Below are 17921 nucleotides of genomic sequence, written 5' to 3' on the forward strand. Positions count from 1 at the left end.
GGCAAGTGCACCGTAACATGAAGTAACACTGCTGCGGGAAGCTTCTGTTGTCAGCACTGTTCAAAGGGTTTCAGAACTGAAAAAGGGTCAGCCCTTAACTGCCTTAATTACAGCAAAATTCCCAGTTTAGACAGAGATTAATGACTTTGCAGGTGGCAGAGCAATTCTAAGCAATTTTTTGTAGCTATTGAAACGGTTCCTGCTGGCAGGCATCGTGTGCCACCAGCTGCCACCCAGTAACGGCTGTCAGCCTTGGCATCACTTGGGAAGCATCGCCTGACACCATCCTACCTGTAAGCACAACATTACAAGCACAGAGTCAAGCATCTAAACTAAAGCCTGACCCTCACCTGCTTTAATTTAAACCCTTTTCACCTGAGGCTAGTCCTTCAGATGCAGGTGCACTTTCAGGTGCAGCCTACCTAGTGGGTCTCATTAGCCAGAGGCTGCCCGAGACCCTCCCACACACACAGTGCAGGGGCTTCCACGGCTCTATGCCCCCTCAGCAGCGCCCCGGGTGAACCAGTGTGGTTTTAACTCCAGTTACAGTAGATGGTCTGCTTCTCCTGGAAACCAGTGGCCTGCCCAAGTCCACTTGCAGCTAGAATATGCTTGCAGCATCCCCCCACCCTGCAGCAGCAGACACCTACACGCTGATGGGACACATTCCTCCACCGCAGGTTTGAGTCTTCCACAGCATGTACGAGTTTACTGGGAAAAACAAGCACAAAGGCCGAGGTGCTGACGGCAGGGCCCGGAGATGGTGCCCAGCATACCGTCCTCCCCCCTCCATGAGGCGGGAAAACCGCCCCTCACAGAGCCCTACTGACGCTCCCTAAGTCTGCCCCTCGACGGGGCAGGAGCCCACGGCCAACGGCCGCCCCGCGCGCGAGCTCCGCCCTCAGCTCCAGCGCGCCCTTCGCCTTTGGCGCGAAAACGCCCGTGAGGGAAGAGGCGGCCGGGGGCGGGCCTTGGCGGGCTCGGCGGTCGCCGATTGGCCGGCGGGGCGGGGCTCGGCGGGCTCGGCGGTCGCCGATTGGCCGGCGAGGCGGTGCACGTGAGGCGCGCTGTGGCGCGAACGGCGGTGGGGCCGGTGAGGGGGGGGCTGGTGCGGCCGGGATGGACCTGGCGGCGGCAGCAGCGGCGGCGGGGGACGCGGGCGCGGCTCAGCAGCACCAGCAGCTCCGCGATGAGGTGGCCGAGAAGTGCCAGAAGTTGTTCCAGGACTTCTTAGAGGAGTGAGTGAGCGGAGCGGGGCCGGGCCGTGCCGGGCCTGGCGGCGGGCGGGCCGCGAGCGCCTCGCGGAGCGGGGCCGCCATTTGGCGAGAGGGAGATTCCGTCAGGGCCCGCCGCGCCGGGCCCTCCTGTGTCAGTCGGAAAAGTTCTATCGTCTGGGCCCGCCGTGGGGTGCCTGCAGCGCGGGGGGCGCAGCAAGGGAGAGCAGCTCTCCCCTGGTTGGCAAAACCCTTCCCGAGCAGCTTGCGATGGGATTTTGTGAGGCGCCTTTGTCCCCTTTTCACCAAGTTTTGTGACAGCCAGGTTGAAAAGCCCTTTTGCGGCTTGGTTGTGACACCTTAATATATCTGACTCCCTATGTTTGTCTCCCGAGGGACCCTTCACCACTAGACAAGGAAGCTGTTAGCATCACCCTGGGGTACACAAAATAAACCCCGTTTTGCTGGTGCAGAGTCCTTGTTAAGCCATGAATAAAATTCTGCGTGGCAAACCATCTGTATGAAATGCAGATCCAATGTGTTTGTGCTGGGATGTTCGTAGAACGGATGTAACAAGGGATGCGGAAGGAGAAATATTGTTGAAAAAGTTTGCAAGGGACTGTGGGATGGCATCATTCTCTTGTATGCTCCTTAACGTGCGTGATCCTTTTCTTCTCTTTCCTGAATTCAGAAGTATTCAGTTGCGGCCTGATATGTAACTGTGAAACATTTTCCCAAATCGCTTTCAGGTTCCAGAACAGCGATGGGGAGGTCAAATACTTGCATGATGCAGAAGAACTGATCCGGCCAGAGCGGAACACGTTGATCGTAAGCTTTGCAGATTTGGAGCAGTTCAATCAGCAGCTTTCTACCACTATTCAGGAGGAATTTTACAGGTAAATTGTAGAGATTACCTGAGATCTGAGCAATGCTGTGGTCTCAGGCCCATAACATCTTATGTGTTATGTAAAAAATTAAAGGTTTATCTGCCTTCTGTATCCTGAAAGCACATACACTTAGTACACTTAAGGTGGTTTTTTTTGTGTTTGTGTTTTTTTTTGTTGTTGTTGTTTTGGTTTTTTTTTACCGAATTAAAACCTATTTTTTGACGGATTCCTCTCTGGAAACCATTAGTTAACTAGGCATTTGCATTTATTCTAGTAAAGGAGTAGCTGGTCAGTACAGAAATACAGAATACACTCTAGAACTCCTTGCTCTGAAAATATTTTATTGAGCCAGTGGCTTATTTTGAGGATCTGCTTCTTAATAGAAGGATACAAGTGTCATAAAATGAGACTTTAAAAAGTCTGTTTTCAGACAATAAAGCAAATGGCATTATTATGCTGTAATCTTATATTTAGTATATTTAGTTAGCTACTGTGTGTTCTTACATAATGTGTCAGAAAAAGCCAGAACCTGGAAATGTATGATACAAGCCTTTGATGTAATCTAAAGCAAAGAAGGCGTTTTGATAGCTTCTATAAAATTTGAACTTATTTTCTGTATTTCAGAGTTTACCCTTACCTCTGCCGAGCAGTAAAGACTTTTGCCAGAGACCATGGAAATGTTCCTCCAAACAAGGACTTTTATGTTGCATTCCAAGATCTACCTACCAGACACAAGTAAGATGATTATTAATTGGAGAAACTTATGCATTTTTACTACAGGAAAAAAGTGTCAAAACATACTGAAAATGGTTTTGTTACACAGTGTGAAATGTACAGTTGACTGATACAATTGTGAAGATGTTTCCTGATCCTGTGCAGCCTATTTTTTTTGAAACAGTTTTTCATTTGTGAATCATACTCAGATATTTGCATTCATCATATTCCACAAGCAAATGTAACTTCTCTAATTAAAAAAAATTATTTAGAGTATGTTGCTTTTGAAGTACCAGTGAAGTATTGCATTGATTTGTCCTTTAGTATTAATCAAAAAGTTTGTGTTAAATCATAAAATGTGATGTTATTCTAGTAACTTTGTTTCTTTTGTCTGTTACAACTGTTCTTTAGGCAGAGACTGGATGAAACATAGTTTCATCCTAGCACTTGGGTAGTACCCAGCACTAAAAATCATAGAATCATAGCATACCATGTCGGAAGGGACCGCAAGGCCCATCTGGTCCAACCTTTCTTGGCAAAAGCACAGTCTAGACAAGATGGCCCAGCACCCTGTCCAGCTGCATCTTAAAAATGTCCAGTGTTGGGGAATCCACCACTTCCCTGGGGAGATTATTCCAGTGGCTGATTGTTCTCACTGAGAAAAATTTCCCTATTATGTCCAGTTGGAATCTTCCCAGGAGTAACTTGTACCCATCACCCCTTGTCTTTTCCATGTGACTCCCTGTAAAAAGGGAGTCTCCATCTTCCTTGTAGCCACCCTTTAAATACTGGAACATGGTGATAAGGTCTCCCCTAAGCCTTCTCTTCTCAAGGCTCAAACAACCCAGTTCTCTCAGCCTTTCCTCACAGGGCAGGCTGCCCAGTCCCTTGATCCCCTTTGTGGCCTCCTCTGGACCCTCTCCAGCCTGGCCACAGCTTTTTTGCATAGCGGGGACCAAAACTGAACACAGTATTCCAGGTGTGGCCTGACAAGCGCTGAGTATAGTGGGACAATGAGTTTTTTATCTCTGCTGGTGATGCCCTGGTTGATGCAGCCCAGCACCCCGTTGGCTTTCTTTGCCGCAGCAGCTCACTGTTCTCTCATGTTGAGCTTCTTGTCCCCCAGGACCCCCAGGTCCCTTTCCACAGAGCTGCTCCCCAGCCAGGTACATCCCAGGCTGTGCTGCATTCCCACTTGTCCTTGTTGAACATCAGGTTCTCATTAGCCCATTTTTCCAGCCTATCCTTGTCTTCCTGCAGGGTGGCTCTCCTTTCTGTAGTGTCCGTTTTCCCACGCAGTTTGGTATCGTCAGCAAACTTCATCAGGGCACACTTGGTCCCGTCATCCAGGTCACTTATGAAGATATTAAACAGCATTGGGCTGTCAATTCAACTCAAGAATTTAATCCTTATGAATTTCTGTTTTAAACAGAATTCGAGAACTGACATCAGCAAAAATTGGCTCGTTGATGCGTATCAGTGGACAAGTGGTACGTACGCACCCAGTCCATCCTGAGCTTGTAAGCGGAACCTTCTTGTGCCTTGACTGCCAAACAGTGATTAAAGATGTGGAACAGCAATTTAAATACACACAGCCAAACATCTGCAGAAACCCAGTCTGTGCCAATAGAAGGAGATTCCTGCTGGACACAAACAAATCAAGATTTGTTGATTTCCAAAAGGTACAGTGGTGAGGTTGGGGGATGATGACAATATGATGTTCCTGTGATAGTTGAAAGCTGTTGTTTGTACTGCTACACACTGATGACAGTTAATTTTGGTTCTGTCAATATCAAGAAAAGACTTCCAGAAAAGGCACTAGAATTTCTGCAAAAAGTTTATTTCTGTCCATGGAAGGCTTATGTTTAAGCATGGGAAATGATGAGTAGTATCAAAGCAGTTTTGTTGCATAATGTTTATTGTGTAAGTAAGCCACTGAAAACCCACATATTGGAGCCATTGTTAGTCTCGTGTTGCAGGTATATCGTGTGTAGTTGTTTTATACAAGTATGAAAGGAGGTGTGTTTTAGTATCCACAGTCTTTTGCTCTTCCAGATTGATTTACTCTGCCAAACCCTTGGCACTTCACATCCTGCAGTAATATTTTGTGTTGGTCACATTAACTGGACTCTTCAAATTGCTTTTCCTAGCCCTCAGAATTGTCACTGTGGCCCCTGTGTATTGTCTTAATTTTCTCCAAGATTCCTTAGACACTGATTAGTGAAGGGATTCTTGGTTGTTTGTCTTATTGCAAGAGGAATTTCATGACTGACATGGATGGCAGCAATCAAATGCTACTTACTATATTTATTAGCGGCTTAACTTTTGAAGCAGTTTCAGATTTGGTGACATCCTCTAAGTGCTTGATATTCTCTCCCTCCCTAGGTCCGCATTCAGGAGACGCAGGCCGAGCTGCCGCGTGGTAGCATTCCTCGCAGCGTGGAAGTGATCTTGCGTGCAGAAGCAGTGGAGTCTGCCCAGGCAGGTGACAAATGTGACTTCACGGGATCACTGATTGTCGTGCCTGATGTGTCCCAGCTCTCAACGCCAGGTTTGTTGCCACCACTCTTGGCGTCGATGAAATGTCCCTCCTGATTGTTGGGGGAACTGCTGTTCTGACTCCCGCTCTAACGGCAGGGGTGCGCGCAGAAACCGGCTCCCGGGTGAGCGGGACAGAGGGCTATGAAACCGAAGGCATCCGAGGACTCCGTGCCCTTGGAGTCAGGGAGCTGTCGTATAAGCTGGTCTTTCTAGCCTGTTACGTTGCACCAACAAATCCACGGGTGAGTCTGGAAGGAAAATAGATTTGAAGCTATTGATTATTTCTGCTCTGTATGGTTTTGCCCCCAATTAGGGAGCTAGAATGGGTAAAGCTTTAAATGTATGTGTACCACCTTCCTGTGCATTTGACTGTATTTATATTCTGATTGGATTTATATAGCAAGATTTTTTCCTTGTCTTTATTGTTCATAGCAGTTTTCACAGATGTGATTATTTGCCAATGTTATCCATTTATTTTAAAGAGCTAACCGGTCCATTTATTTCCATTCAGCCTTCATCCATTTCTGCAGCATTTTCTTTTCCTCCAGGAAATCCTATTGCTTCATTTCGTCACAGGGAAAACAGTGATCCTTCTTGTTCCCTCTGGTTTATTACACAACATATCAGGATGTTACTACAACATAATAAGTAATAGTGACTATGTCTGAGGTTTAGCGTGGTATGATATTTTAATCTGTAATTCTGCTAGCATCTTCAGTGTTACATACAACAAAAATACCGTGTGTTATTTTCTAGGTGGAAAGGTTTCCTGCCTCATTCCGGAGTAAAGAAAGACCTTGTAAATTCCAGTTAGTGAGGAATGCTAACAAAGACAAATTTTAGCCAAAGGAAGCCATACTGGTTTTCTCTCTTTTTGATCTCTGGACAATCATCTCTGCTGGGTTTTTTTCACTAACTGAAGTTATACTCCATTGATTTTTGCCCCCTAGGAAATTGTCTATTGGTTTTTAGAGGAATAATGTAATGAGCTTCCTTAGCCCAAGGTGAGCTTTTCTGAATGTGTTCCTCCCATTCAGTTTACAGAGCAAGTTTTTGTAACCTGTCTGCAGTACTCACATTCAGTAGTGACTGTGTAATTACTTTTATTACTTTTTTTTTTTTTTTTTATTTCCTTTGTTTAGTTTGGGGGAAAGGAGCTCCGAGATGAAGAACAGACTGCAGAAAGCATTAAAAACCAAATGTCTGTGAAAGAGTGGGAAAAGGTTTTTGAAATGAGCCAAGATAAGAACCTTTACCATAATCTGTGCACCAGCCTCTTCCCCACTATCCATGGTAAGTGTCCAGTTGTTGGCTCAAAGAGGGAAGATTGCACTGTGAAAATATTAATTCTTTTTGCTGTCTGTGTAGTGCCATTTTGTGAAAGCATGAAAGCTCTATGCCAGCTACCACAAACCCTCCCCTCCAGTGCTGGTTGTGCTAGAAAAGGAGGATCTATTTCCTGAGTACTTGCTTTGTTTAATCATTAAGGCCTGAAAGACTGTTCAAAATGGTTGGATTTTGCTATTGGGTGATCTACTACTAAACTGTACAGATGACAGTTGGATATAAGCTTTATTTTATATGGGCTTCCTTTAAAAGGTTTAAGGGTTTGTGCACTGTTGAGCATGCATGTGTGTTTGCTGTTGTTTTTGGCTCAGAAGTAGTTTGAGGACTTAAGTTGATTGTCTGAAAAGTTTGATCAGCTGGATTTTGTCCATATTCTGAGCCACTGTAGCATAAAGGAATTCAGCTTTCTCAGTCATTCTTTCCCGAAACTGTATCGAGTACATAAATGCAGTTTTAGTGGATGTTTAGCAAACAGGTATATTCTGGCTGGATGTGCTCAAATGCTCTGAAATTCTAGTGGGCTGGAGTTTTTTCTAAATAGGAAAACTGTGATTTTTTTTATTTGGATTTTCAGTTGAGTGTCTCTTCTGGTAATGGCAGGTAATGATGAAGTGAAACGTGGGGTCCTGCTGATGCTTTTTGGAGGGGTTCCTAAGACCACTTCAGAAGGTACTTCATTGCGTGGGGACATCAATGTTTGTGTTGTTGGTGATCCAAGTACAGCCAAGAGTCAATTTTTAAAGTAAGCATCTCATTAAAACTCACTATTTAAATATTGTCCAATGTGGCTAGAGCTATAAATGTGTACTGCGCCTTTTCTATGTTAAACAGAGCAGAAGTAAAATATTTGAGAATGTTTTCCAGGAATTATTTGGATGTGGTTAAATTATTTGAATAGGGTTGAAGCAAACTCAGCAAGCCCCTGTGATAATAACAAAGAATGAAATAATACTTCTTTTTGTTCTCTAAGTAGTTACTAAAGTATGGATTTCCAGATACTTGCAAAAGACATTGAATATTAAAAGTTCAAAAATTATTGCATATCTTAAAATATCAGAGATAGATTCAGTGATTTTTTTCTTTTCAATTTTTAGCTTAGTCTAAATTGGTAGGTCCAACACTTTGAATAAAGAGACAGCTATTAACCTTGAAAAATATTTGAAATAATTATGTTTTATGCTATATCTTATGCTATAATGCTTTTTTATTTAAAAATCTATTTAATAGAGTTTTATTTTATTACGCTGCTCATTTACCTCTGCATCATTCTGCTTGAAGCTGAAGTCCTTGCAGCATACACTGCAGCTCAGAAATGCAGAAGCACCACAAAAGCTGCCTTAGGCTGCTTGTGGTCAATCTCGCTGCTTCCTGCTATGAAGCCATTTGTTCCCTTGTGCTGACATTTACCTGACCCCTAAGGAGCTGTGTTAGCTTGTGAAGTCAGCAGAAAACTTGTGGGAGGAGGTCTGGATTGTTTTTTTCTGCTGGTGTAACCACGGGTGAGTAACAGACCTGTGATAGACTGCAGTTAGATAAGGATTGGTTTCCAAGGCTTGCTCAAACATCATTAGAGGTGGGAGGACCTACCTAAATATTAATTGCTTCCTGAAGGAAGGAACGAGTCCTGGCCCTAGAGGTTGAAAGCAGCACTGCATTACAGTTATCTTGTTTCTGCAGGTTTTAATGTGACTGTTTAATTTTCTGAAGCACAATTCCTCTCTGTTATTTCTCTCCATAGGCATGTGGACGAGTTCAGTCCTCGTGCTGTATACACCAGTGGAAAAGCCTCCAGTGCTGCTGGCCTAACAGCGGCCGTTGTAAAAGATGAAGAGTCTCATGAATTTGTCATTGAAGCTGGAGCACTGATGCTGGCGGATAATGTGAGTCCAGGAACTAGAGAGGTTCCTGCCTCCCTGGAATGGTTTTGATTAATGAACAAGAGCCCCAAATTGTCTTAATGATGCTTTTTTTCCCAGAAGCAATTGAATTTGGGTAACTTCTTGTTTTTCATTCTTATGCTGCAGGGGGTTTGTTGCATCGATGAATTTGACAAAATGGAAGTGCGGGATCAAGTAGCCATTCATGAAGCAATGGAGCAGCAGACTATATCCATTACTAAAGCAGGAGTAAAGGTAGCTTGCACTACTCCTCTGGTTATGTAGCCTGTGTGATTGCCTAACTCTTACAGGTACTGATCTAGCATCATCTGTCAGATTTTTGTGTCAGCTCTGCAGCTGCCTTATTGTGTCAGGACAGAGATCACTTGTCTGCAAAGTTTTTGTGCCATATTCCCAAAAAAGATCATAAATGTTACTGAAAGCAAAAAAGAGATAGTAGTGAACAGGAAACAGAAAAGGGAAAATCCTAACCTTGAAGTAACCCCAGAAGAGGATATAGATTTGTGTGTGTTTGTAGAAGTGAGTATTTGCACTGTTAAAATCCAGGTGTTGTGAAAAGCAGTCTTAGGGGCTTGTTTCAGTATTGTTGGCAAGAGTGTAACAATGTTAGAATATTGATTCATCAGACTGTGCTTTGGGACAGACACCTGGTTAGAAAGGGCTGGTCAGAAGAGTTTGGGCTCCTTTGAGGAGTGATTGTTGTGATACCTACATTGAAACTCCATCTAAAAGCTGTCATGCTGACCCACTGACATCGTTATGAGTTGAGTTAGAAAGTGGTCACAGATATAATTCTTTTTTTGTTGTTGTGGGTTTTTTTCTTCATTGTCAGGCTACCCTGAATGCCAGGACCTCCATTTTGGCTGCAGCAAACCCAGTTGGTGGGCGCTATGACAGATCCAAGTCACTGAAACAGAACATAAACCTGTCAGCTCCCATCATGTCTCGATTTGATCTCTTCTTCATCCTCGTGGATGAATGTAATGAGGTAATTTTAAGGAACTGTAAAATAATTTATCTCAGAAAAGACCTCTGGAGGTCCCTAGTCTAACCTAACAGTCAGAGCAGATCACTGAGAATAGGTTGCCAAGACCTTGACCTGGTGAGTTTTGAGTATCTCCAAAGGTGGAGATTCTGCAGCCTTTCTAAGTCTGCAATGTTTGACAACTCTCATGTGTTTAAAAAATAATAATAACTTCTATATCTAATCAGAATTTCTCATGGTTCAGTTTGTGTCGGTTGCCTCTTGCCAATCTGTAGTTCTGAGGGCAACCTGGCCCTCACATCAATACTTGCCAACGAGGCAGCTGCTTTCTTTCCAAGTTTGAACAGACCCAGCTCTTTCAGCCTCTCTTCATACATCATGTGCTTCTGCCCTCTGACCATTTTGGTATCCCTCCGAAATCTTAGGTGAAGCCGATCTCATGAGAGCATCTTGCTTCTGCTTTTCTTCTGCCTGTGAAGTTCGAAACTGGCAGTACAAATTTGAACACACTCTGCTGAATAAAAGAATACTGCCTTTTCATCTTGTAGTGATTTGACCTGCAAACTTAACACCATTAGTCATTTTTACAAATGGCTGATCACTAAGGCTAAGACTGCTACCACCTGTCTATGTGGCATTTGCCTTGGGAACGCATGAGATACAGAGATTAATGTAGGTTCAGTGCTATTCTCTCCACTGTTTTGCTCTGAGCGATTGTCTAATTGAGAAAGGACTGATGAAAGAGACAGAGTAGGCTGAAAAAGAAGAAAGCAGTTCCCACGCTGCAAAGTGCTGCTTTCTGCCTGTTCTATGGCTAACTTGTAGCCCAAGTGAGTTCCAAGAGGTTATAAATCCTAAAACTGCCCTTTATCCCTTCTCTGCTATGTTTCCTTGTATTAAAAACCTCCAGGGCATTCTTCTGGACCTTCTGGCAGAGAGTCTGACTTCTCTAAGTACTAGCTCTGCCATGGAGTGCAAGTGAGGGGCAAGAATCAGAAGGAAGAATATAGCTGTTGTTTTGATATTTGGCTGATGTTGTGAAAATGATCTGACAGAGCAATAATATCCCAGGTTACAGATTACGCCATTGCCAGACGCATAGTGGATCTGCATTCCAGAGTAGAAGAATCTGTTGATCGTGTCTATTCATTAGATGATATCAGAAGGTATCTGCTGTTTGCAAGACAGTTTAAACCAAAGGTAATTCTACATTCTTGTATAAGTTGTTCCGGATGAGGAGGTGCAGAGGAATAGTCACTCTGTATTATGCTTTTTTTCTGGAAAATGCAAAGATGTTTAGTGTAGTGTTCTCTCAAGAAACAAGCCATAAACTCAGCTATTCTCTAGAAACCTCGCATAGTTTGGAGCCATTTACTCTTTTTTTTTGAACTCCAGATTCCCAGCCAGCCCAGCTAAGACTATGTTATAATCACTAGTCTTAACTGGTAGCTCTTAACCTCTGTCTAGAATGACTGAGGGGTTATTTCAAAGCTTTCTTATACCTTAAGGGCATGGGTTGTTCAAAATGGCTGCTGCAGAGATTTTTATTGTATTTTATTGACTTATTGCTTAATCAAGCATTTTTGGGTCTGTTTTAAAAGGGTACAGTTCCTCAATATTTCTTCGCTTTCTTTGTGGTAAAATACAAAACGTGGGAAACTGCTCTAGGTGGTCTATCCAGATAGCAGGTTGGGTGGGCTATGTGTTAGATTTTTCAGAAGTTATTCTAATGGGGTTCTCAAATGGAAGGAGAGGACACTCTCCCTTAAAGAGTTTTGAAAACTCCCATTTAATTTCCATGTGGTGGAGAGTTTGTCTTCCAGCTGGATCTGTGTGTGTGCAGATAGACTCAAATTAAAAAGCGTGTACACAAAGCTGTATTCAGTGTTAGCGTGTGGAGTGTATGTATGTGTATGTGTTTGCATGCAGAATGAAAGGTAAATAAATAGAACAATCTAGTAAAAAAACACTCGTGAATTATGTCTAGAAGCGAGTCAGTGGAACAGAAAAATAGAAATGATGAAAAATCTGTCAAAGAATTATGTATCAATGTACTTATTGTAATGCCATTGTTACTGTAATTATTACAATGTAATTATAACATAATATGATTGTCGTTATATTTATGTATGGTATGTATGATAGTATAGAATATTTCCGAGAAAAGCAGAAGCTAGTAGAGAAAAGTCTTGGAACTGCCGATCTAATGCAAGAAGCATAAACTTTAATACATTTAACATGGCTAACTGTCATACTGTCTTGTATCACAAAGATATCCAAGGAATCTGAGGACTTTATAGTGGAGCAGTATAAACGACTACGGCAGCGTGATGGCTCTGGAGTGACAAGGTCGTCCTGGAGAATCACAGTGAGACAGTTGGAAAGCATGATTCGGCTGTCTGAGGCTATGGCCCGTATGCACTGCTGTGATGAGGTATGAGGGTTTTGATGAAAGTTTGTATAAACGTTTATATAAACGTTGTAGGAGTTCTGACTTTGCTATTTCACTATGATATTGTACATGTTTAAATCCTGTGGGTGAGGAGCAGAGCTTGGATCATGTTTGCACTTGTGATTTGATCGTACCCGCTCTGAATTTGTATGCCAGAAATACTGTTTTTAAAGTATGTCTTGAAAAACTGAGATCAGCTGGTCCAAACGGAGACCGTGCATGTTCTTCCATTACAGTTTTATCAGCACTCTCAGCCTGCTACCTTTCAAATCGTGACAAATAAGAAGAACAGTCATCTATTCGTATCAGCCAGGACTGTTGGCAGTGTCTTTCCTAATCTTGTGTAGTTTGTAATCTCTCATAGCTCTCTTCCACCTGCAATTTAAAAAGCCAAAGTTCATCAGAGTATCTGAACCTCCCTAGGAGTACCTGTGTTTGTGATCTTAGCTCCTCCTCACATCAACCAATGTTGAAATGTATATTGTGTTATGGCTATTAGCTGTAGTATGACTATTATACATCTAGTCCTTGCTTTAAAACTCAGCAGGCTTTTTGAAATGTTGATCAGGGGTTACATGATACACGCAGTGATAGAAACTTGCTCACTGGTAGTGTAAGAAGCACACCCATTGGGTTCTTTTTAATTAAATTCAGATTATGAAGAAACAGGTAGCTTTTAGTTTATGGCTCAGCTAGAAATGTTTTTTTCAGTTTTTGCTTTTCAATTCTGCAGGAGAGTCTCATTAATTACTTTTTTTTTTTTCATATTGCTTCTGTTCAGACCCATTTTTTTTCATGTTTCTTGCTCCACTGATCTTTCTTCAAAATGTTCTTGGCTTAAGTAAAAATTTTATCACCTCCACAAGATCGCTAAAGCCTGAAAGATTCATCAGGCTGCTTATTCCCTCCATAACCTTATGTGAACTCAGGGTACTTGTATCAGGTTATAATTTGCCTTGCAGAGTCTTTACTGCTTAAGATTACTCTGGTGAGATGGGTAGAAAAACCCTTTGTCAGAGTCAGGGATGAGTTTCTGGAGCTATTGGGAAAAAAAATCCTTAACCACCATGCCCATTTAATATATCTCTTTTCAAATCTCCCCCAGGTTCACCCAAAACATGTGAAGGAAGCTTTCAGGCTTTTAAATAAGTCCATCATTAGAGTTGAGACTCCTGACATCAATTTAGACCAAGACGATGAACAGCAAATGGAGGATCAAGAGGACCAAGATGGAGTCAACGGTAAATCACTTGCAGAGAATTTTTTCAAAGGGGAAACTACTTCCAGCCTTTACAGCTTACCTTGTTTGAGTATATGCTTCTCTTCAGTTTCTCACCTGTTTCTCATCTAACAAGATCTAGGAATCTTGACTCCTGTTAACTGTTAATTCTTTAGCCTCCTTGTAGGTCCACTCACCTGCCTGGTCAATGCAACACTTTTCAGAGGCTTAGAGTATTAAGCAATTAAAAGATGTTACAGATTTAAACCTGGGCATGTGTCCAAACAGGTGAGGCAGAAGCTCCAGCTGGGGTTAATGGTCTTGTGAATGGGATCAATGGCCATTCTGAGGACGTGAACAAGGATGCTGCACCCAAAGCTTCTCTTAGACTGGGCTTTTCTGAGTATAGACGAATTTCTAATCTCCTGGTGCTGCACCTCAGAAAAGCAGAGGAAGGTAAGAATTTGTTGATTAAAAAGATGGCAGACCCTGAGGTCAGGGAGCAACTGTTGCTACATCTAATGCCGTTGTACTTCGGATTTTCATTTCTGCTGAGACACCAAACTTGTTAGGTCAGATGTGCCCTTAAACACATGTGGCTATACTACATCTGATGATAGAAATACGACTTCTTGGACTTTCTAGCTCTGGTATCTTAGTCGTTTATCAAAACCTGGTAAGGTCAGGAGCATGTCAACAGAGCAGATCCAGAAAGGGATTTGTAACATATGCTGGTTTAACCTAGCTAGAAGAGTCAGCAGCAATAAAAACTGTAGCAACAGCTTTGATGTATGCTAGCAACCACAGCCTAAAGTATATATAACCAGTATGTGCCAAATGGCTGTGTCATTTCTTGGGGAGATAAAATATTTCAGTTGCAATGACGTTACTCAGCTAATGAAATACAGCAATTGTCTCATAGCATATACCAATGGTACTAAGTTTTTGCAAGAGTATGGAGACTATAATATCTGTTCAAAATGCTGAGTATGTGTAGAAGGATGACTTCTTCAGCTTTGTGTGACAGTAATTTTCTTTTGCCCTTACTTAGAGGAAATTTGTACAAGTCCTTACAACTGCTTTTTCTTGAAGCTGAAGGCTGATGTGGTTGCTAAGCTGCTTATTTAATTTGTAAGTCATTTGGATGCATAGAACTAAAAGCTTCAATTCTCAATCTAAGTATCTCCAATTAAACCATAATACAACAGCCTCCTGTACAAAACATGATGGATTTAAGAAACAGAATAAAGTCTGATGTTTCTTAAACATAGTAAAAAGTATGTTTTCCTCTTCAGCATTGTAAATGTTAACATAGAAATATTTTTTTTATGATTTGAATAGTATCTTACTGCTGCTGTGTTTGTTCAAATTATTTTCTTTGCAGAAGAGGATGATTCATCATTAAAGAAGAGTGAACTTATTAATTGGTATCTGAAGGAAATTGAATCTGAAATAGAATCGGAAGAAGAACTAATAAATAAAAAGAAGATCATAGAGAGAGTCATTCACCGACTTACACATTATGTATGTATAGAGATGTATGGATAGTGAAAGAAAATGTTAACTTATATAGTGCAATGTGTAATGGAATACATTCCTAACTTGGGAAATGTGTTTTATGATTCTTTGTTATTGACTGATGCAGTATAAATGCCTTCTTTGTTTAATATTTGTTAAAAATAACTATAGAGAAAACACTGAAATAAATCAGAGGTGTGTATGAGTAAAAGTTCAAAGTGCCATATTATGTCCGTATAGAAGTGTAAGTGGTATTTTCTGTATTTCTATGGTATTAGTTATACATTAGAATACAGAAATACAAGCAACACTTTATTCAATGGATAGCTTTAAGTCACAGGGCCACTAGGGCAGTTTGGAGGAAAAAGTATAAAAATATAAAATACTGCTCATTTCTAAAGGTACAAAACCACTAGGTGGAAGTATTCCCAGAAAGCATACTACATAGAAGGAAATTCCACTGAAGGTAATTCTTAGGATTAGGAACATGTCAGAGACAGAGTTCACAATTAAGAGTTAAATAATTCATCAGTAAGAGGTGCTAACAGTATAAAAAGGAGATAGCTTTGAAACAGTGTGAACAATCTGTTATTGTTTGGAAACAAATTTTTGTCTGTTGCAGGACCACATTCTGATAGAACTGTCACAGTCAGGACTGAGAGGATCCAGAGAGGAGGAGACTTTTGATGAAGATCCATACCTGGTTGTCAACCCAAACTATCTGCTGGAAGATTAAGGGCTGAGAACTAGTTACATGTTGGAAAATGCATTCTATTCTGCGTTCTTGTAATGGTTGCTATATAGCTAACATCTTAAACTCCTATGAATGCTTTACCATGGAAAATGCGCCAATGTGTGGTTAGTAATATATGACTGCTCATTTACACTGAGTATACCTGGAAAGTTTTTTAAAGAAATGACACACATATTAGTTTTGTTATTAATTCTGGGTTTCACTGCTGTCATCCAGATGCAGACGTGAATCATTCAATCACTCTTTTCAGCATCAAGCTATGTAGATGCTTCTATTTTAAATGAGAGGAATTTTGCATTGTTCATCTATTGTATTTAGTAGACGTTTTATGCTATAGGTTTTTGCCATTTTTCTTATTAACATAAATAAAAGATCATTAAATGTCTGGAGATGTCTGGGGGTGGATTTCTTGTCACTTGTATGTGGGATTGCTATTTTCTATGCCTGTGCTTTGAGGCTGAAAAAATAGCGATCTAAATGTTTAATGTCTTAAGAAAGATTAGATTTCCTGGATGACAGAAGCTGTTTTTTAAGAAGTTTTTTAAACTTCCAGTAATGGATAATGAGAAACTCTGATTGCTTATCTTCTTTTTAGATGGACTAAAGATGTGTATGCTCCTGTCACATATATGAAATAGAAAATTGAAAATAACCAAGCCCAAAGCAAGGCTTTAAGTCAGGAGGTCAGAAACCCCCATCTTGATGAATATCTTGACTTGTAAGTGAATTGAAAACTGCCATCATTTGTAAGGGATTTTTAAGACTATATCTGTAAACTTGTTTGTAGACTTTTCTATACAAAAAAATTACTTAAATTTTTGTTGTTCTCACTTACTGTATGCTATGCGATTATTAATCTATTAAGAATTAAAAATAACAATAGTTATTATGTCAAACTGATACCAGCACCTAAGAAACATTTGTCATCGCATGAAAGATACCAAAGCTATATATTTTAGGTATAAATAAAGTGAAATAACTGTTTCTGAAGCAAGTCCAGAAATAGAGCTGGTTTGTAAGACAGTGTCCAGAAACAGCTGGTTTATAAGACAGTTGCATTTTTCCTGTTAGTCTCCCGCAGCTTTGGAAAGATATGCCTCAGTCTAACAAAGCATATCATTAAAGATGACAATTACCTTTATGGAATGGAAGGAATCCTGAATATTTGTCACCAACAACACTACCCTATCACTGGGCACTAACTGTAGATACAGTAACTTCTCTCTACTAATTTCTTTCATAGACTGCATCTGGCAAATGTTACATTTCATTAAAAATTGCCACCCACTTACAACAACAGTTTCATTTTATGCTGTATTGTTCAAAATTTACTTTCAGAATAAGGACAGGAGCATAGTTGCACTTCATTCTGTTTCCCCCTCCCCTCTCCTCCAATACTTTGTTTGATAATAAATACTTCTCACTTGGAGAAAGAAAGAAGTTTTTCTGTTTCTCCTTCCCTAGTTCTATATGCTTCAGAGGGTAGGAGAGGTGTTCTCTTTCTGAGCTGATACTGCTCTACTGAAAAATAAGCAGCAGGTGGTGCTGTAAAGTTCCTATTCAAACTTGTTACTCAGACATCAGAGGGGGAAAAAAAAAAAAACAGATAACTTAGTTGTTCAGAACAGCGAGCACAATATTTCAGCAAGCTTTTCAAGGCTTCCTAAAAAAAATAGTCACAGGGTTAACGTACACAAATTACAATCCCTGTATAAGCTATGAGTGGCTATTTGAGTAACAGCAAATGTTGAGAGATGTTTTCTACTGTAACTTAAATATTGCTTGGCAGAGCAGTAAGTCGCCCAGATGATTGCAGGTATGCTTTAGACAAAAAGCTGGTTATTAAAGGCAGTAAACTAGGAGAAGGAACCGACTTTTCAATATAGTTATGTAGAATGTTGTGTTTAGCTGATTTAAACATGTTCTGTATTTAGGCAGCACAGACAGCAGTTTCAGTTAAATGTTCTCAGCCCTTCAGTTTTGCTGTAATTGTATGTAGAATAGTCGAGCTGTCTCTTCCCTGCAGCAGCTCAGGTAGGTGATCTGTATGTGTCCACCCTGCTGAGAGAGCATGTGCTGTCACGGCTGGAGTACTTTGGAAAGCAATAAAATGATGTTGTTCAAATTCCTCGATGTTATCAGGCATGAGGACGCACATTGTTGCTGCTTCCTGAATTCACCTAACAACCACTTTCCCAAGGGGGGAGGATGTCACATCTCAGATTTCCTTTATGCCCCCCAGAATTACAGCATAAATGTGCTTCTTGCTGGCCTGCCCACCCTAAGCCATGGTGGCACCCAGCCCCAGCAATGCAGAGAACTCTGTTCTTGTTATTTTCTGCATCCAGAGTTGTGCTGGGGTTCCTCCTAAGCCAAAAAAAGGCCAGGAGGA

General features: G+C 41.2%; 1 protein-coding gene across 1 annotated transcript; it reads left to right on the top strand.

Moving 5' to 3' along the window:
• The first annotated feature begins 1105 nt into the window (after positions 1-1105).
• MCM6 (minichromosome maintenance complex component 6) lies at positions 1106-16966 on the top strand. Its single transcript, XM_033003153.2, has 17 exons — positions 1106-1238; positions 1964-2110; positions 2726-2836; positions 4248-4497; positions 5201-5366; positions 5453-5598; positions 6499-6649; positions 7304-7445; positions 8442-8583; positions 8728-8835; positions 9434-9589; positions 10658-10786; positions 11859-12020; positions 13144-13279; positions 13546-13713; positions 14642-14781; positions 15398-16966. Exons 1-17 carry the CDS (start codon positions 1120-1122, stop codon positions 15509-15511), a joined length of 2487 nt encoding a protein of 828 aa, XP_032859044.2. The 5' UTR covers positions 1106-1119; the 3' UTR covers positions 15512-16966.
• Positions 16967-17921: the final 955 nt, after the last annotated feature.

This window comes from Tyto alba, unplaced genomic scaffold (assembly GCF_018691265.1).
Source record: "Tyto alba isolate M040663 unplaced genomic scaffold, T.alba_DEE_v4.0 Super-Scaffold_7, whole genome shotgun sequence".
Classification (NCBI taxonomy): domain Eukaryota; kingdom Metazoa; phylum Chordata; class Aves; order Strigiformes; family Tytonidae; genus Tyto; species Tyto alba.

What these genes read in the sequence shown, in the direction of transcription:
- MCM6 (XM_033003153.2), top strand. Translation starts at nt 1,120, where the DNA reads ATGGACCTGGCGGCGGCAGCAGCGGCGGCGGGGGACGCGGGCGCGGCT. An exon ending in CCTCTTCCCCACTATCCATG is followed by an intron (nt 6,650 to 7,303) that starts GTAAGTGTCCAG and finishes TGGTAATGGCAG; the next exon opens with GTAATGATGAAGTGAAACGT. An exon ending in TTACTAAAGCAGGAGTAAAG is followed by an intron (nt 8,836 to 9,433) that starts GTAGCTTGCACT and finishes CTTCATTGTCAG; the next exon opens with GCTACCCTGAATGCCAGGAC.